The 20,618-nt window shown below is 40.3% G+C and overlaps 1 protein-coding gene and 1 pseudogene across 4 annotated transcripts in view; one reads left to right on the top strand and one right to left on the bottom strand.

The window, feature by feature from the left end:
• Positions 1-20,618, top strand: part of NFX1 (nuclear transcription factor, X-box binding 1) — a 66,421-nt gene that overhangs the window by 40,937 nt on the left and 4,866 nt on the right. For 2 of the 4 annotated variants that reach the window (XM_019966408.2, XM_070794986.1), the window contains exons 12-19: positions 2,498-2,580; positions 3,597-3,705; positions 8,481-8,600; positions 10,824-10,903; positions 13,157-13,387; positions 14,255-14,328; positions 15,124-15,225; positions 15,958-15,999. In XM_019966408.2, the coding sequence (XP_019821967.2) occupies positions 2,498-2,580; positions 3,597-3,705; positions 8,481-8,600; positions 10,824-10,903; positions 13,157-13,387; positions 14,255-14,328; positions 15,124-15,225; positions 15,958-15,999 (841 nt within the window). The remainder of the gene's footprint in view (positions 1-2,497; positions 2,581-3,596; positions 3,706-8,480; positions 8,601-10,823; positions 10,904-13,156; positions 13,388-14,254; positions 14,329-15,123; positions 15,226-15,957; positions 16,000-20,618) is intronic. The other 2 variants (XM_019966407.2, XM_070794987.1) reach the window with 1 other exon arrangement.
• LOC139184480 (heterogeneous nuclear ribonucleoprotein A1-like) lies at positions 4,833-8,086 on the bottom strand (annotated as a pseudogene).

The raw sequence follows: 20,618 nt of genomic DNA on the forward strand, positions 1-20,618 counted from the left end.
TTATACAATTCAGTGGCATTTAGTGCCTTCACAGTGTTGTAAAACCGTCATCTCTATCAATTCTAAAGTATGTTCAGCATCCTGAAAGGAAACCCTTTGTTTATTTCACTCCCCCTTACCCCAACTCCAGCCCCAGGCAACTGCTAATCTGCTTCCTATCTCTGGATTTAATTCTGAATTTTTGATACAATATGTAACCTTTACATATTGTCTCTAGCTTCTTTCACTTAGCGTGTTTTTTAGGTTCATCTGCCTTGTAGCACATATCAATGCTTCATTCCTCTTTATGACTGAATAATATTCTGTTGTATGTATATACCATAGTTTGTTTATCCATTCATCTGTTAATGGATGTTTAATTTTGTTTCCTTCTTTTTTTTATTTTATTTTTTAACTGTTTTCCTTCTTTTGACTATTGCGACTAGTACCACTATGAACATTGGTACATAAACTTTTATTTGAGTTGTTATTGTTGTTCAGTCACTAAGTCTTTGCGACCTCACGGACTACAGCACGCCAGGCTGCTCTGTCCTCCACTCTCTCCCAGAGTTTGCTCAAATTCATGTTCATTGAGTCGGTGATGCTATCTAACCATCTCTTTCTCTGCTACCTCCTTTACTTGAGTACCTGTTGTAAATTCTTTTGGGTATGTACCTAGGAGTGGAATTGCTGGGTTATGTGTTGATTAGAGGTAGAATTTTTAAAAGAACTGCCATCACACTATTTCACATTCCCACCAGTAATGTTTGAGGGTTTGTTTCTCCACATCCTCTCCAACACTTGGTATTTTCTGGGTTTTTTTTTTACTATTATTGTTATTACTGTTACTGTCATCCTAAGTGGGTATGAAATGATAAACCATTGTGGTTCTGATTTACATTCCCTAATAACTAATGATGTTGGACATCATTTCATGTATTTGGCCATTGATATGTCTTCTTTGGAAAAGTCTGTTCCTTTATTCCCTTTTTTATTGAGTTGTCTTTTTGTTATTGAGTTGAAAGAGTTCTTGATACATTTTGGACCCTAGACCCTTATGAGATAACTGATTTGCAAATATTTTTTCCCATTATTGTTGTTGTCTTTCCTTGATGGTGTCTTCTGATGCACAATAGCTTTTAATTTTGGTCAAGTTTAATTTATTTTTCTTTTGTTGCTTGTGCTTTTGGTGTCCTAGCTGCTTTCAGAAGTGTGTCTGTAGGGAGGACTCCTTAAAATGGAATTACCACTTTAAATTTTTTTTGGCTGAACCCAGCGGCCTGTGGGATCTGACCAGGAATTGAACCTGTGCCCCCTGCAGTGGAAGCCAGAGTCTTAACCACTGGACCACCAGGGAAGTCCCACCACTTAAATTTTTAATAGATACATATGTAGTCCAAAAGTTTATTCTCCCATCCACTGAGTGTACCTTTTCTCTACATCTTCACCCAGTCTTCCTAATTCCTTTTTTTCTTCCAGTTTTATTAAGATACAATTGATGTATAGCACTGTATAAATTTTAAGTATACAGCATAATAATTTGACTTACATACCTCATGAAATGATTATAATAAGTTTAATGAATATTCATCATCTCATATAGTTGCAAAATGAAAGAAATAGAAAACATTTTTTGTCTATGATGAGAACTCTTAGGGTTTACCCTTTAACAACTTTCGTATATAATATACAGTGGTGTTAATTCTGTTTATCATGTTGTACATCACATCCCTAATACTTAATGTATCTTGTAACTGGCAGTTTGTACCTTTTGACTCCCTTCATCCAGTTCCACCTCCCTCACCTCCTGCCTCTGATAACCACAAATAGGATCTCTTTTATGAGTTTGTTTTTGAAATATAATTTACCTACAACACTGTATTAGTGCCCATTACACACAATGTAGTGTTTTTTCTATACATTTCAAAAGGATTGCCACAATAAGATTAGTTTCAGTGTGCCCCCATACAAAGATATCACTTAGTTATTGACCATATTCCCTACACTATACATTTAATACCCATGAATCATTGGTTTTGTAACTGGAAGTTTCTCTTAATCTCACTCGCCTATTTTCTTTCTTCCCTCTACCCTTCTCTTGCAACCATCTGTTTTCTCTCTGTATCTATATTATTTCTGTTTTGTTATGTTTGTTCATTAGTTTCCACATATAAGTGAAATCATACAGTATTTGTCTTATTTCACCTAGTATAACTGTGTTCTAGAATCATCCATGTTGTCAAAAATGGCAAGATTTTTTTAATGACTGAGTAATATTCCACTGCATATATTCCACATCTTCTTTATCCATTCATCTATCAATGGACACTTGAATAGTCTTCCTGTTTTCTATTTTTTTGACTGACAAGTGAAAAATGATCTTATTTAAATATGCACTTTCACCATAACTAATTTGTTTACCTTGTTACATTTGTATTTCTTCAGCTTGTAGTCACACAGATACTTGTTGAATGAATGTTCATATCCTTTGACTTTTTTTCTTCTTAATTGTTCATAGCAGATGCTACATTTATGTGCGACAAGAGGTGTAACAAGAAGCGGTTATGTGGACGGCATAAATGTAATGAGATATGCTGTGTGGTAAGTGGATCGATCATTAGGTACAGTCAGATTGCATTCATCTAGGGACTGGGCTTCTGGAAGCCTTAGCCATCTAAGAATGCAGCCCAGATTTGGAAATCACTGGGAGAGGCCCCTGAGCAACAGTCAGAATGCTGCCAGAGGCACAGGCTGGGCCTTTTTAGTCCTCAGCCCGGTCAGGAAGTCGGCCTATGGCACCATGAAGGAAGAAGAAAGAGGGCCTCAGGCCCCAGAGCCCAAGACCGCTGGATGAGTGTGTAGTCATCTGCAAGAGACTGAGTACTGTCGCCGCACACAGACTCACCTGGTCTTAGTAACTCAGGATTCAAGTTTTGTATGTTCCTTGGGTCAGATCAGCGGGCACAGTGAGAGTGGCAGTTTTTAAAGGAACAAGTTTCAGTTATCTGAAATATTCACGTCTGTGAAACTAAATAGAGGAAGCATTACCTGGCAGTGGGTGCTGTGTTATTGTGGGTGTATGAACAAGGTAACACAGTTTACTAATAGTAAAGTACATATATATATACGCATATGTATATATATGTAATACACAATTGTTATTTTTGGCGTTTATATTGACAGTGTGAAGCGTGATAAAGACCTATTTATAAGCCAGTGTTTGAAAGTTTAAAGACTTCTTATTGAATACTCCAGACATATATAAAAGCTGAGAGAAGTATGTGTCATATATGCCCAACATCTGTCTTCAGTAGTGATCAGCTTATGACTAATCTTGTTTCATCCACATCCCCACCTACTGCCCCTCCCCTGATTATTTTGAAGCTAATTGCAGACCTCATGCAATCTTTAATTGTGGAGAGCTTCTTTGTTAATCTTGTTTATGGAAAATATAAAATGGAGATAATTTTGTAAGCAAGTATAAATAAATCTCTTAGGAATTCCCTGGCAGTCTAGTGGTTAGGACTCCACTGCAGGGGGCACAGGTTCTATCCCTGGTCTAGGAACTAAGATTCCAGCTTGCAAAAAAATATGTATGTATAAACCTCTTTTCCTAGGATAAGGAGCACAAGTGTCCTTTGATTTGTGGGAGGAAACTCCGCTGTGGCCTTCATAGATGTGAAGAACCTTGTCATCGTGGAAACTGCCAGACGTGCTGGCAAGCTAGTGAGTGTCTTCACTGTATACTTTATCATAAGAGTTTTCTAGAAAGTCAGGCATAATAGATCCTGGGCAGTCGACTTTCTTAGATTCTGAATTAATAAGCCTTAGTATTTCAGGTATACTGAGACCTTGGCTTTTTTTAAAAAAGAGTATTAAATCTTTTATTGATTACACATGATAATGGATGATACACAAGTTCATTCCCATCTAGAACTATCTGGTGCCATAATTCAGTTTAGACATACTACATTGGATGTGCCAACAATCATATTAATAACAAAAAAACTCCATTACTAACTCCAGGTCACAAAACAGTAACTGTCAGTTCACCTATACCAAGGTTTCTGAAGATAGTGGCTTCTCCACCCAAGCCAGTTATAAATAAATTTCTAATGGAACCTGGCATCACCCTAAAGGAATTCTAACTTCACGCTGTTTGGGTAGTTTACCAAAATGGCTTCAGAATAGACTAACTTTACACACACCATATTTTTTAAAAAGACATTTATTCAGCATCACAATCAGACTGTTAAATTTAGCAATCAACAGCATGGGTGCAAAAAAAAAAAATCTGCATTAAAATCCTTTGTTGGGGAAAAAAATATCCTTTGTTGGGATGCTTTACAGTTTCCACAGAACAGAAACTAAAATAACCTGTTATACAATTAGTCACAAATACAGTCCTTGGAGGTTTTTGCCCATATACATGAGTAGTATCTAAAATATGTTTTCTTTGTTGCAGCTAGGCCCTGTCACCACTGTGCTTGGCTGAGCTCACAAATCTGTTGTAACTTGTAGCTTTCCTGTCACTTCTCTGGCTCTGGCTCTCCTCCCCTGCTAAGGTTTGTTTCCTGGCAGTAATTAAAACCTCCTGCCACTGCAATGGCACCCCACTCCAGTACTCTTGCCTGGAAAATCCCATGGATGGAGGAGCCTGGTGGTCCGCAGTCCATGGGGTCCTTAAGAGTCGGACAAGACTCAGCGACTTCACTTTCACTTTTCACTTTCCTGCATTGGAGAAGGAAATGGCAACCCACTCCAGTGTTCTTGCCTGGAGAATCCCAGGGATGGGGGAGCCTCATGGGCTGCCGTCTATGGGGTCGCACAGAGTCGGACACGACTGAAGCGACTTAGCAGCAGCAGCAGCAGCCACTGTTATAGCTCCTGCTGCTGTTGAAACCACCATAGCCACCTTGGTTTCATGGTTTGGCTAGGTATTGGCTGCCACCACCACAGGGGCCAGAACTTCTGCCTCCAAAGTTTCCTTCTTTCATGGGTCCAAACTTTGAAGATTGATTCTTGTAATTGCCAAAATCACTGTAGCCTCTGCCACCTCCAGAATTGCTTCCATCATTATCAAATCTATTATAGCCATCCCCACTGCCACCATATCCACCACCAACATGGCTGCCACCAAAGCCACCTCCAGCACTAAAGTTTCCTCCATGACCAGAGTTGTTCCTACCAAAACTGTCTCCAAAACCACCACCAAAGGCTCCAGAACCACATCAACCTTTGACTGGATGAAACACTAGCCATCTCTTGCTTAGATAGGGCTTTCCATACTTCACAGATGTGACCATTCACAGTGTAGTATTTCTGAATGACTGTCTTGTCTACAGAGTCCTGGTTATCAAAGGTTATGAACGCAAAGCCTCTCTTTTTGCCACTGCCTCGGTCAGTCATGATTTCAGTCACTTCAGTTTTCCCATACTGTTCAAAATAATCTCTCAGGTAATGTTCTTCAATGTCTTCTTTAATGCCACCAACAAAAATCTTTTTCACAGTTGAGTGGGCACCAGGTCTTTGAGAATCTTCTCTCGAGACGGCCCTCTTGGGTTCCACAGCTCATCCATCCACCTTGTGCGGCCTTGCACTCATGGCTGCATCCACCCCCTCCGCAGGCATATGTGACAAACCAAAGCCTCTGGAGCACTTGGTATTTGGATCCCTCATTACCACACAGTCTGTGAGCATTCCCTGTTGCTCAGAATGGCTCCTCAGTCATTGGTTGTTTTAGTGCTCAAACCTCCAATGAAGAGCTTCCACAGCTGTTCAGGCTCTTTGGGAGACTCTGAGACATGATGGCAGTAGAAAGAGGAGACTTCAACAGTGCTTACTCGTGGAATCTATGGGCAGAAAAGCTGTTGAGACTTCAAAACAAGTAATTGCTCAGTTGTCCCTTAGTCTTGGGTTGTAGGCAGTGATTCTAAGATGGGTCTGTTTGTGTTATATTAAAAATTCACATCCCTTAATATACTACCAATCCCATCAGAAAAGTCTTAGGAAAAGTATTAGGAAGTTGTCAAGCTCTTAGTGGTAGTGCATATTTTCCAAAATTCTGTTTCCACTTGAAAGCTTGAATGTTATCATTGGCAACAGAGTTGGTTTTCTTGAAATGACAGGCTCACTGTTAATTTTTGATGAAGTATCTGCCAAAATAACCAAGTCTAAATAATCATAGTTTGTTTGTTACTTTTTCAGGAAAAATGGTGTGTTATGAAAAAAAGTTAATTCAGCTCAGAACTCAAAAAAGTGCAATTCTTTAAAACAAACAGTGGTCAGACAGCTGTCTATCTGTGGGCTCCACATCCATAGACTCAACCAACCATGGGTTGAAAACATTCAAGGGGAAAAAATTCTAGAATGTTCCAAAAATAAAACTTGAATGTGTTTTCTTCTGGCAGCTGTTTACATAGCATTTATATTGTATTGGATATTATAAGTAACCTAGAGATGATTTAAAATATACAGGGGAGCCATTATGCAACCTAAAAACGTAAGTGTTAATATGAATTTCATCTGCCTGTTTACACTTGGCTATCCTGTGCTTTCTCCTGGAGAAAACTGGTTGAACATTTAAATAGCTTGATAGTAGTAGTTTCTACACTACTGTAGAAAACCATATATGTCATTATTCTGACATGTGTGTGTAAGTCAAAAGCAGTATATGATCCAATTGTGCTTATGTTGAAATCCATAAAAATAATTCTGTTTATCTAGTCTTATAGGACATTTCTATTCAACATTATATTTTAAGATGCATCCATATTTTTGTAAATAGCTGGGTTTCATACATCTTCACTGCATTGTAATATTTGATTCAGTAAATATAATATCATTTATTGATCTGTTCCTTTGTCAAAGGACATTTGTATAGTTTCCAGCATTTTTTTACTGTTGGTGTTGCTGTTATGAACCTTTTACATGTGTCTTCTTGTACACTTATGTAATAATTTTTCTAAAATTTGTTCATAAGGGTAGAATTTTTGCTTTTCAGGGCATGTAGGCATCTAACTTTACAAGATAATGTCAACAGCTTTTCTGAAATAAATCCAAAATTATAGCCACCCAAAAAAAGTACACAGGAGGATGTGCATAGGTCATATGCAAATACTATGCCATATTATATAAGGGACTTGAGCATTCTTAGGTTTTGGTATCCATGGGAGTCCTGGAACCAGCCCCCTTCCCCACCCAGGACACTGAGGGATGACTGCATTTTTGTGTGCAACAAAAGTGCTTTAAGCAGATATCCTCCTTTGTTACACAGAATATTAGAAAGACATGTATTTAAGGGTTAAGATTTTTTTACTTCTTCAAGGACTTAAGTGAACCTTGCATTTTTTGTCTACTATAAAGTGGTTACAGTTTGGTGCTACTGCCTTGATTTGCATGAATGCCTTTGGCAGTATTTCCAACAGTTGCTTTTGTACCATCAGTGCAAATGTCAGCACAGTGAAAAAAGCAAATAGTATCTAAGTATTATGAAAACAGCTGACCTCCTGGACTCCCTGAAAGGATCTCAGGGAGTCGTAGGGGTCAACAGAACACACTTAGAGAACTGCTCCATTAAAAGATCAGCCTGGATCACGGTTCCCCAACATACTTTCTCAGGAAAATACTAGATCTACCATATTTTAAAAAGGAGTTGAGTCAGTGCTTTGTTATAAATCCCACACATGGAGTTCCATAAAGATATGTAGCCTCTTACTCTTTACCTAGCTGTTTCACATATTTTAGCCCTTGCCCACAATATGCTTTCCAAGTAGGTAGGTCAAAGTTTGGTATCCCCTTTTGACCAAAAGGAAGAAATCTCAGAGGTGTTAAGTTACCTACCTACAGTCCTTGTGTAAGTGAGAAGTAGGTTCAGGTCTAAAAGCCTCAATTTCCCACTGTATTTACAGGACCCTTTCCATCACATTATATAGCCTCTGTTTGTTGGAAGTACTGACTGGAGAAAAGCATTGAATGGAGGAGTCCTGGAGGGCCTGGGCTTCTGACTCTTGGTTCCTAATTGAGAACCATGGCCAAAGACCCAGCCTCCAACTTGGACCAGAGTTGAACTAACTTCCCTATGGGTCTGAGGGTTGGGAGAGCTCATGACACAGTCAGCTGCTTGTTGTCAGTCCCCTGTGAGTTTGCTGAACTTAACTATCTGTGGCTTTCATAATCTGTATCCATTTTCCTAACCAAAAGGATCTGTATCTCTGGTGGAAGTCTTCTGTTCTGTAGGTCATTTGTTTATAAAATACATGTAAAACTGTCTGGGATTACTCATGGACTTAAAAGATTGTTGCAAGTAAAAATCGAATGCTTCACTACCAGACAACTTTAATAAAATAAAAACCTTTTTTTTTTTTCTCCAGAAAAGGTGGCCCCTAAAAATTAGCCTCTAAAAATAGAAGTCCCCCCACCCAAAAAAAAAAGTGTGTTTGTAGTTATCTGTGTGCGAATCTCAAACTCATGAAGGTTTGTTTTACCTGCTGCTTCACCAGGTTTTGATGAATTAACCTGCCACTGTGGTGCATCAGTGATCTACCCTCCAGTTCCCTGTGGCACCAGGCCCCCTGAGTGTACCCAGACCTGTGCCAGAGTCCATGAATGTGACCATCCAGGTGGGTCCCATCTGCTTGCCTGCACACCTCACAGCCTGCTCACACTGTATCATTTAGGATGTTGCATGATGGTCTTCAGGGCTTCCCTGGTGGCTCAGCAGTAAAGAGTCTATCTGCAATGCAGGAGCCATGGGTTCGATCCCTGGGTGGGGAAGATTCCCTGGAGGAGAGCATGGCAACCCACTCCAGTATTCTTGCCTGGAGAATCCCATAGAAGAGCCTGGCGGGCTACAGTCCCTGGGGTCGCAGAGTCAGACATGACTGAGCGACTTAGCACAGCACGTGATAGTTTTCACTGCTTTCAGGTCACACTGTCATGGCTGCTCCTTGTTCCCTGTGCTCAGGACTGCTTCTGTGAAGATGGGTCTGTGATCTGGGCCACAGCTGGGAATGACAGTGCTTTTCATTGCTTTACCCTGTGGGTGTCAAACACACCCAGAATGTCGGGAGAAGCCCCAGCTGGTCTTGTCTTCCTTTTTGTGGCCTCCACTTTTGGTGCATATTTCAAAGTTAAGCATCTTTTTATAAAATTAAAAGTAACTTCAGTTTTGTTGTAGATGCAACATATATAAAAAGAAAGAAAAGTAAAATCAAAAGATTGAAATTAAATCTTATGTAACCTTTTAAGAATTATGCCTTCCTGTGTATTTTTCGGACTTCCTGGTGGCTCAGGTGGTGAAGAATCTGCAGTGCGGTAAATCCACCTGCAGTGCGGGAGACCTGGGTTCAGTCTCTGGGTCGGGATCTTCTCCAGGGAAGATCCCCTGGAGAAAAGGCATAGCAATCCACTCTAGTGTTCTTGCCTGGTGATTTTTCAGGGCCTTTTTCCATGGGTAAAAATATATATTTCCTTTTTTTCCCTAAAATAAAAGTGGAATTTTATTGAACTTATTTTAAGTAATAGATTTTTTTCTCTAATTACTATAATTTTAATCTGTCTCCTTATCAATAAATATTTTTTTAGATGATAGTGGGGTGTCCTGTTACATGGATAGGCCATAAGTGATTCAGTCAGTCTCATATTGCTGGACGTTGGTTTCCAGTTTTCCTGTGATAGACTGCTGTAGACACCAGACCAGTAGCTACTTGACATCACCCACTTGCCATCCAGTCTAGTCACTGGCTTTCCCCTCAGACTGTATCTAGCCCATCATTTCCTTTTTTGTCATGTCCCAGAGGCAAACCTGACATAACTTAAGTCATCAGATTTGATACTTACAGTAAATCTGGCCATATGATTGAGACTGACGAAACAACCAGTTCTTAATTTTTTTAAGAGTGAAGAAGAATTAAGTAAATTCCTTATGAAGTGAGAAGTCCCTCCTTCCCTGGAGACCTTAAGATGACCCTCCCAGCTTAGCCTGTGAGTGATGTCCATGCCACTGTGAAGTTAATATTCAAGCAGACACTCAGCACACTCGCTCGCACTCACTTCTTTCACCTGCAGATGTTAAGATGAAGTCCAGATCCTGCTGATGAATGTCCATAGTGAGAACTTAGCCATTTGTGATTTATTTTAGCCTGCTTTCATTCAGCATTAACTTTTCTTGAGCAATTGTTGTATATCCAGCATGGTATCAGACATAGAGGGAGGTTCAGAGGAAGAAAACAATAACCCAGGACCTGGAGGGGGCTCTGTTGTTTCTGGGAGGAAGAAGATGGGAGTTGAGTACATTTGCCAAAACCAGCGATTGCCTGAAGATGGGGCAGATAGCATGGCAACAAGCCTTCTGCCTCAGAACCAAGAGGTCAGGGAGAGCAAGAGAGCTCAGGGCAGGGAGGGGTCAGCCAAGGAAGGCTTCGTTTAGGGGATGAGTTTGAATGAACTGCGAGTAAAGAAATTGAAAGGAGGCAGAGGAAGCATGTTAGATGAGGTAAGTAACCAAGATGTCTGAACAGAGGGGAGCTGTGTACGGTAGGACCACAAGCATGACTGAGTAACGTGCACAGACCATGTGGCCATGCCTCAGGAGATGGGGTGGACCAGCTGCCCCCTTCTCTGCTTCTGTGTCTCTCCCCCCTCAGCTGGGTTTCTTTTTCTCATGCTCATCTTTCAGCCCTTTAATATAAAGCCAACTACTTTTACTTTCCAGTGACCATTTTAAAAAGTACTTTTAGCTCCTAAATTTAGAAGTTCCATGTCAAATGCTATTATAATATGTATAATAGTTTGTGTGGTATTATTTGAACATAATTCCAGATTTTGCCTTTCTCTTCCTCCAGTGTATCATTCATGTCATAGTGAGGACAAGTGCCCTCCTTGTACTTTCCTCACTCAGAAGTGGTGCATGGGCAAACACGAGGTAAGCTTTCTCTCAAGTGGTTCATCGTTCCAACCAGAGATTTATGGTTGGATTTCGTTAAGAGGATTAGCCTCATTGTTTCTCAAAGTAAATATGCTCCAAAGAAGCAGAGATTTGCTATTGCCACTTTTTTTTCCTTTTTTTAATCATTGAGGTATAGTTTGCATAAAATAAAATTTACTCTTTTTAGCATGCAAATCTATGAGTTTTGACACAAGCAGTCATACAGTCATGTCACCACCACCACAGTCAAGATGTGGAACAGGTCATTCATCCCCACATACTCCTTCATGTCCCTTCAGAATTACTCTCCACTTTCCTCCAGCGCCGGTAACCAGTTATCTGTTGCCTGTCCTAACAAAGTCTGTTGCCTTTTCCTGAGGTCACATAAACGGAACCATTCAGTCAGTAGCATTCTTAGACTGTTCTGCTCTCATTTTTAATCTGGTTACAATGAGGTGAGACTCAGCCAGTAGCCCCTGAGAACATGAGCTGTGTTCAGAGACAGCGTCCAGGTTAGCTAGCATGGGGAGGGCTTGCCAGTCTGGGAAAAGTGTTACAGTGAGAACATCCCAAGAGTGCAGGCGGGCTCCCTGCCAGTTACCACCAATCCTTCTCTCTACTCCCTTCACAGATTTCCATCCTGCTGATGGGCCAAACGCCTTCCTCCCCACTAACCTGCCCCTCCCCACTGCCACTACCATGAAGGATTTTCATCCTTATTCTTAGCATCTAAGCTGTATTTGGCACTGCTGATTATAGACCCTTTGAAACAATTTTAAAGTTTCTTTAATTTTAAAAAGGCATATTCATTGTAGACTGTTAATGTAGTTTTGCTACCCAAAAAGAAATACTCTTAAACATTCTGGTGTGTAGACTTCAGGCATGTGTATTACATATTCTCCTCTACTCTATGAAGATTATACTGTTTTGTAACCTGCTTTTTTTACTTCATAACATGTTGGCCAACATTTCTTGAAACTCTTGACAACTGTGACAACATGCTTTCAGCATTCTTATCTTGATGGACATTATTTCCTGTCAGAGGTTCTCAAGTCATAATCCTTAGTATTTATTCTTCCTCTGAAAACTCTTACTTCCTTTGAGAGTAACCATTCTGAGAGATCCATGTGTTATCCATATGTTGGACTTCAGTCAGCAAATATTTACTGCATGCCTGCTCTGTACCAGGTAACTGGCTGGGTTCAAGTGATTGAGAAATGAACCACAGGGGCTGGCCCTGCCCTGGTGGAGCCTTCACTGGGGCAGAAAGCAGATGAATGAGCAGTCGATTATAGGTACAACCGTGTGGGAAGTACAGAGCACTGAAGGGACCCCTGCCCAGGGAAGGTGTTCTTAAAGGAAGTAACATAAGTAACCTCCTGAAGGACGATGAGAAGATAGTAGGCAGATAATGTGGGCGGGAGCAGCACAGGGCACAGCGTGTGCACGAATTATCCCGGTGGTAATGGAGTGTTTAGTGACTGGGGATACCTTCCACTAAAATACCAAATCCAAAGCAGGTATGTACTAGACTCTGGGGCCCTCTTCAAGATTACAGGTTATGCCTCATCAGAGTCCAAGTATACTCCTCTCTTTGAGGGTTCTTAAAAGACTTTGAGTGGGTACATGAGAGTAATCTTTGGTCCCACAAAAGTAAAATCCCAGCATCTTTTTCCTAGAGTGAGGAATCCTGGATGAAGGCAATTTCTCAAGAAAAAATGGCGGTTCCATGGACTGTTGCTTCTAAATTTTTTTTAATGACAGAGCTATCTAAAATATGGAGACCAGAGGTTGGGAGATGTGAGGAGAGCTGAGTAATTACATAAAACTGCCCTGCCAGCAGTCCGGAAACCATGAGCCAAGGGTGCCCCCACCCCCGGGGTTTCTGTCAATTCAGTGCCCTAGCTGTTTGCAGACGTAGAAGATCCCCTGACCCTCCCAGTTAGTCATAGCATTTTCAGATACTCCCTAGTTATCTGGTTTCACATGCCTGTTACTCACCTTGTTTGTTGCAAGTCACACTCGGCTACTAAAACAAATCCTTTCAAACTGTAACAAGCATTGTTAAATAAAGCTCAGGTTTGTTTTCTTTTCAAACTAACCTTTCAGACTTCGAAAATCAGCCTGATTTTAAAAAAAAAAATTTTTTTTTAATATACTGATCGTGAACGTTCAGAAATGTTTAAGTAGGAAGTTAAAACCCACCCCAGATCCTGAATGGAGATGAGAACCCGGCTACTTCTCTCCTAGTTACGAAGCAACATTCCCTGTCACCTGGTTGATATCTCTTGTGGATTACCCTGTGGTGCCACGCTACCATGTGGGATGCACAAGTGTCAGAGGCTCTGTCACAAAGGAGAATGTCTGGGGGACGAGATCTGCAAGCAGCCCTGCACCACCTCCAGAGCCAACTGTGGCCACCCGTGTATGGCACCCTGCCACCTCAGCTTGCCCTGCCCAGTGACCACCTGCAAGGCCAAGGTACGTAGTCCTGGCTCCGGGTGGGGTGTTGGCTGTGGTCCTGGTGCTGCTAATGAGTCTAGAACTGTCTGCAGTGGCACCTTGGCACACATCCTAGTTGGGGGTCGTTGGTTACAAGGAACTTCAGGTTAACAGAGAGAAAGGTGGACTTCTGTCTGCCAAGCTTGAGATGGTCTTTTAGTTCAGAAAGTACCCACTGCCACCTGACCAGTCTCTGTCTCCCTTTGATCGAATTCTCAAGAGACTCTGATTGCCCACTCCATTCATCCAACAAGTATTTAAGTGTCTGTTTTGTATAAGATGTTATGCTGTATTGATGCTGGAGCTCTACCAGTGGACAGGAGACACATGGTTCCATTAATCAGATGGACAGATACTAACTGGTTACTCAGGTAATTACCCGTGACTCTGCTAAGGATTGTGAAGTAGTTACACCCTTGCAGGGGTTCCACGGGAACATGTGAGTGGGGGACTTAACTGTTCTGAGGGATGAAGCAAGGTCTCCCCCAAGGAGGTGAAAGTGGAGGGATGAAGTGGAGTCGATTAGACTTTGGCTGGTTCTGGGTCAAGTGTCTACCTCTGGTTTGGTGGTAGAAACTTCATTCTAGGCCTGCCCCTTCAGGCAGGATTAAGGACAGGAATAATTCCCAATAAGGGGCACTGTAAACCTGGCACTTCCATCCTAGCATGTCAGCCACCACGTTGTCAGTTTGCATGTGTGGTTAGCTCCCCCATCTTGGAGAGGAGCCTTTCCCTGTCTCTCTGTTCTCTGCCAAGGTTTGATTTGAGAGAGGCTTTAAAAATGAAACCTGCCCATTCACATGTTTTCCCTGGGCTGAACGCTGCTCCGTGTTCATCTTATTTCAGATAGAGCTGCAGTGTGAATGTGGACGAAGAAAAGAAATCATGGTTTGCTCAGAAGCATCCAGTACTTATCAAAGGTTAGTGCTACTTAAATGTTAACAATTGGTAGGTCTAGGTAAAGGATATACAGAAGTTTATTATAGGATCTTTTCAACTTTTAAGGAAAGTTTTTAAAATAAATTTTGAGTCTAGTTTTTCAGGTTCAAAGAAAAAGCACTGCTTTATGTACCTTATTACTTTCCCTAACCTTAATTTGTAAACCATTTTATTTCTCCTCCTTTCTCTCTCTCTACCTCTGGTCTTATTTCACCATGAGATCAGAAGGGAAGATGTCCTGAGGTTGCATGAATTGCTTTCATGTCCCACCATTTGTGGTGGCACAGCCAGGCCCTGTGCTCCTACTGGAGTGTGGGGGTTTCTGGCTGTTCTGTGGGTTGTCTTTACAGACTCCTGAAATCTTGGGACCTGTGTGGTTACATGGGGATCTGAGTACAGGAGTGGAGATGTTAGGATGGATGGACGAATAGATTCAGAGATAACATCTTGGAGATGCAGAGATGCTTAGATGTGTCATAGAGGTGGGACTTCAGGAGTATGCAACATCAGATTGACTGTGAATACCCACTGAGTGCCAGGCATTAGCCCAGATGTTCAAGGGAGTGCTAAGGAATTGATTACCTCATTTCCTATGGAGCTGTTTAGACTAATTGAGATACCTCGTAAATGTGTGATAGTTACAGTAAATGGGCTTCCAAGGCTACACAGATTGTCAAGAGGTAGATTTTTCTTGAAAGACATATTTTGTGTGCCTGGTGCGAGGAGATTCTTGTGAAACTGCAGTGCCTTTCTTCCCTTTCTTTTTTGTACTTCAGAATAGCTGCTATTTCCATGGCCTCCAAAATAACAGACATGCAGCTTGGAGATTCAGTGGAGATCAGCAAGTTGATTACCAAGAAGGAAATTCACCAAGCCAGGTAATTTAAAAAATGTGTAGCTGTGCCTTCTTTCCCGCATTAGACTTAATTTCCAGAGGGCAGGAACCATTCACTTGTGTCAGTCCCCAATAGTAAAGCCTTACACACACAGTATTCAACAGACCTCTGACATTAAGAGGCCACACCCACTCCAGTGCAGTGAATCCTACTCAGGACACAGCTAAGACCAGAGGAAGCATTTCTGGGCCTCACTCCAGATAGTAGCCAGAGAAAGCAGAGACCTGGGTATGTACTTTTAACCTGCAAGAGAACAGAGAGGTGGCTGTGTCAAGAGAGGGAGATGGGGCTGTCAGAGGGCTGCTGGGAGCATTTGGGGGGCTGAGCAGCCTTGGGACACTCTGAAGTCCTTCGAAGGCCTGCCCACCTGTCCTTGAGAGGGACCTCATCCAGCCATTGTCTGGCAAGAGTATGCTCAATCTCTAGGGTGACCATCCAAGAACTTATTGCTGAGTGGTGATGGTGGTTTAGTCACTAAGTCGTGTCTGACTCTTGTGACCCCATGGACTGTAGCCTGCCAGGCTCCTCTGTCCTTGGGAGTCACCAGGCAAGAATACTGGAGTGGGTTGCCATTTCCTTCTCCAGGGGATCTTTCTGACCCAGGAATCGAACCCCGGTCTCCTGCATTGCAGGCAGATTCTTTACCAACTGAGCTGCTCAGAGTAGGAGCTGTGAAACCTGCATTCTCACTTAATTTTTTCTTTGTTTCTCAAGGCTGGAGTGTGATGAGGAATGTTCAGCCTTGGAAAGGAAAAAGTAAGTAGTTTGAACTACGATTTATGTGATTGTCTTTGAGCTCTGTGAAGTTAGTGGGAGGGGGCAACCCTTCAAGCATTCATTCAGCACCTGCTCTGAGTCTTCTGCTGCTATTGGAGAGCAGAAGAAATTCAGTCATCAAGAATTGAAGTGCCTAAGGATAAACCAGTTAGGTGATCTCAGCATGTTTCTGAAACATGAGCTTAAGTGGTTTGGGGCAAGTATAAACATTACATGCCCCACAGCATACTAATTCGGGGACTGGCAGACTTCCTAATTCCAATGGAGATAAGAGGCTTAAAATTCTTTTAATGAACTTTTATGTTGAAGTATAACATACATATAGATCAAAACTATAGATCAGTGAGTCATCACAAATTGAATACATTGGTGTAATCAGCAATGAGGTCAAGATACAGAAAGTTTCCAGAAGCTGTTCTTACACTCCACTGAGATAACCTGTATCCTGACTTCTGACAGTTTAGATTATTTTGTCTGTTTTTGGACTTTAATGAAATCATGTGGGTGGTATTTTTGTCTGGTTTCTTTCATTATATTTGTGATACTCCTTTTGGTGCATGTGGCAGTATTTTGTTTATTTTCATTCCTGAACAATACTTATTTTATTTTAATGTATCATTACTTATCTATTCTATAGTTAATAGATTACATGTGTTGTTATTGGTATTGGGCTGTTACAAATAATGCTCTGTAAAGAACATCCTTGTACTAGCTTTGCTATATATATGTACTCATTCCTATTGGATAATAAACTCAGGAGTAGAATTGCTGATTAATAAGGTATGCGTATTTTCAGCTTCTGTTGATTCTGCCAGTGTTCAAAATGGTTGTACCAAGTTATACTCTTTAAACTTTAATCCATTTTTGTAGATGTATAACTGGATATCACTGAGCTTTTAATTTATGTTTCTCTGATGACTGGTGAGGTTGAACACCTTTTCGTATGTTTATTGGCCATTTGGATATCCTCTTTTGTGAAGTACCAGTTCAAGTCTTTGCTTATTTTTTCATTGTATCATCTGTCTTTTTCATATTGATTACTAGGAATTCTTTATATATTTTGGGAGTCCTTGGATATGAGTCCTTTGTTTTATTTGAGAAGGAAATGGCAACCCTCTCCAGTATTCTTGCTTGGGAAATCCCATGGACAGAGGATCCTGGTGGGCTACAGTCCATGGGGTCGCAAGAGTCAGTCATGACTTAGCAACTAAACCACCACCTTTATATATATATATATTTTTTTTTTTTTAATACATTTATTCTCCTTTAAAAAGATTTATTTATTTTTGGTTGTGCTGGGTCTTCATTGTTGCTTGTGAGCGTTGAGCTGTGGCCAGGAGGGGCTACTCTACATTGAATAAGAATAAGTTTGTTGCAGTGCATGTATTTCTCATTGCACAACTTCTCTTGTTGTGGATCACAGGCTCTAGGCACATGGTTTCAGTAGTTGCAGCTCACAGGCTCTAGAGCACAGGCTTGGTAATTGTGGCTCAAGGGCTTATCTGCTCTGAGGCATGTGGAATCTTTCCAGACCAAGGATTGAACCCATGTCCCCTGCATTGGCAGGCAGATTGCTATCTACTGTACCACCAGGGAAGTCCTGCTGTGTGGACTGTTGTTGCTCACATTCTGTGCATTCACTTTTCACTCTCCAAACGGTGTCTTAATAAACAAAAATTTCTAATTTTAATGTAGTTCAGTTTATCAGTCTTTTCCTTAGTTAATAGTACATTTTATAGCTTGTTTAAGAAGTATTTGTCTATCCTGAGGTCATAATGGTATTCTGTGTTATTGTCTAGGAACCTTATTTTACATTTCACATTTAGAACTATAGTTGACTTGGACCGATTTTTTTTTTTAAATCATAATATAAGGAGGGTTCATGATTCCATTATTTTTTTTTTTCCAAACAAATGTTCACTCGACCAGTATCATTTATCAAGAAATCCTTTTCTCAGTTCGCTGCAGTGCCACCTTTGTCTTAAAGCAAGTAGTCATGTTGCGTATGGGTTATTTCTGAGTTCATTCTGTTCCATCGTGTTAATATCACATTATCTGAATTACTGTACCTTTATAACAAGTCTTAAAAAGTGGTAGCATATCTCTTCAAACATGGTCCTTCTTTAAGACTGTCTTGGCTATTCTTGGCCATTTGCATTTCCATTTAAATTTTAGAAATAGGTTATCAATATCTGCAAAAAAAAAAACAAACTGGGATTTTGATTGAGCTAGTATTTATAGATCAGTCTGGGAAGATTTGATACTTTGTAATATTGAGGCTTCTCCTCCTTGAGCAAAGTATATCCTTATATTTAGTCATGTTTTCTTTTAATGATATTTTTTATAGTTTTCTGTATATAGATTTTGTACATCTTTAAGTAAATTTGTTCTTTGCTGTTTGATGTTTTTTGATGCTATTATAAATGGTATTTTTTTCTTGTTATCACTTTAAAATTTTAATTCTCTAATTGCTTGTTGCTGGCATGTAGGAATACAATTGATATTTGTTGACCAGTATTTACAACCTTGCTAAATTACTTATTTCTAATAGTTTATCTGTAGCTTCTTTTGGATTTTGCATGTACACAATCATGTCCCCTTCTAATTTATTTCTAATTCTTAACTTTTTTCTTTTTCTTGGCAAATCGCACTGGCTAGGCCTCCAGTACAGTATTGAATAGAAGGTAGTGATAATGGATATTTCACTACTGTCTGTGACGTTTGTTGTAAGTTATTTGAGTATATTCTTTATCAGATTAAGGGGCATTTATTCAGTGCCTGACAGACTTTCTAGTTCCAACAGAGATTAAAGGTATAGTTGTGTGAAAATGTTTATATTTGGAGAATTTGGGTGAAGAGTGTGTAGGAGCTTATTGTAATTTGTTTTTCGGCTGCACTGGGTCTTCGTTCTGTCTGTGGCCTTTCTCCAGTTGTGGCAAGCAGTGGCCTCTCTTGTTGCGGAGCACGGACTCTAGAGTGTGCAGGCTTCAGTAGTTGTGGGCCACAAGCTTAGCTGCCCGCAATGGCATCTTCCCGGACCAGCTTCGAAGCTGCTCTGGACCACTAAGGAAGTCCCATTGTAATATTCTTGTAACTTAACCGTTCTTTGAAATTTTTTCAAGATAGAGTTAAACAGAAACAGATACATGCAGACAAGTGCAGTTTTGTTTTACCTAGAAGTGCAACTTTGAACAATTGTTAACAATACCTTTTTAGGTGACTAAATGTGTAGATGGTAATATGATTAATAGCACTGCCCAAATTTCCTTTGGTTTGACTCTTATGGTAACTTTGTAATAATTGCTATTCAAAACTCTTGTCCTTTAAGAACTGTTGTCACGTTGTTCTCTGCCGCAGTCCAGAGATTCTAGAAATGCTGTAGTGAATGCGTAGAAGGCCTCCAGAACGTGGAAGTGCACCTTTGTGTAGTTGAGACAGTACTGTACAGCAGTTAGAGCCAGCCATAGCTCTAGAGTTAGATTGCTCGGAATTGAATCTTAGCTTCACTCACATAGCTGTGTGACCTTGGACAATACACATTATCCCTCTAAGCTTTAATTTTCCCACGTATCTGTGAATAGTGAGTGATAATAATAGTATCTACCTCCCTGAGTTGTTATAGGGTTAATACATTAAAACTAACCATACTATACGTAAAACTCTTGGCACAAGCCTAACACATAGTAGATGCTCAGTAAATTAAAGTTATTGATTAGAACTAGCTATTTCTGAAAGCCTTTTGAATTTCTCCTCAATATTTGAACAATGACATAATGACCCTCACTATATAAGGATTCTTTCTTACTCACAGACCTGAAAAAAAAAAAAAAAGACATGTGAATTTGAAAAGGAAAATGCCATCTAAAGTTGCAAATACATGCTCCATTGCAGAAATGGAAAACTGACAGACCAAATGCATCCCACAGTTATGTTTTATTGATGTGTACGTTTGAATTAGTGGCCAGCTAATCAAAACATCAAAAGATCTCCCCCTCTAGGAATTCTCTTGAAAATTTGAAAACTAAACTGCTGGTAAAAAATTAGAAAACCTAGCAACAATAAACCAAATTCTTATGGGCATTAAGCTTGTAAGAGATCCCTGTCTCCTTGTAAAGGAAAACTATAAATGCTAAACTGAATTTTAACTATCTTTAAAAAAAAAAAGACATAACCAGGTGTTGGTGAGATGCCACGAGACTCATACAGCTGCCGGTCAAAGCATAAACAGCATTGTGGAACCCTTAGACCATGATGATCTGGGTCTCAGGTCCATACTATTTAATGCAGTTATTGCCACACCTGGAGACATTTTCCAGAGAAATAATCTTAAAAGGTTTTTGCTCAGAGATATTGTGTTACTTATCATATTGAAAAACTGGGAGACTGTTACAGGAACCTAAATGGGGCATGCTTATGTAAGTTGTGGGACATATAAAATTAGAAGATTATGCAACTGTTAATACAGGGAGTGTGAAAATCAAACAGTAGTATGAGAAATGCTAAAAAAAAGATTCAGAGTTTCATGTACTACTTAAAATTACAGAAGAAAAGTATGAAAGGAAGTGCATTAAAATTAACACAGCGCTTATGTTGTTAAT

The sequence above is a fragment of the Bos indicus genome, chromosome 8, assembly GCF_029378745.1.
Source record: "Bos indicus isolate NIAB-ARS_2022 breed Sahiwal x Tharparkar chromosome 8, NIAB-ARS_B.indTharparkar_mat_pri_1.0, whole genome shotgun sequence".
Lineage (NCBI taxonomy): Eukaryota > Metazoa > Chordata > Mammalia > Artiodactyla > Bovidae > Bos > Bos indicus.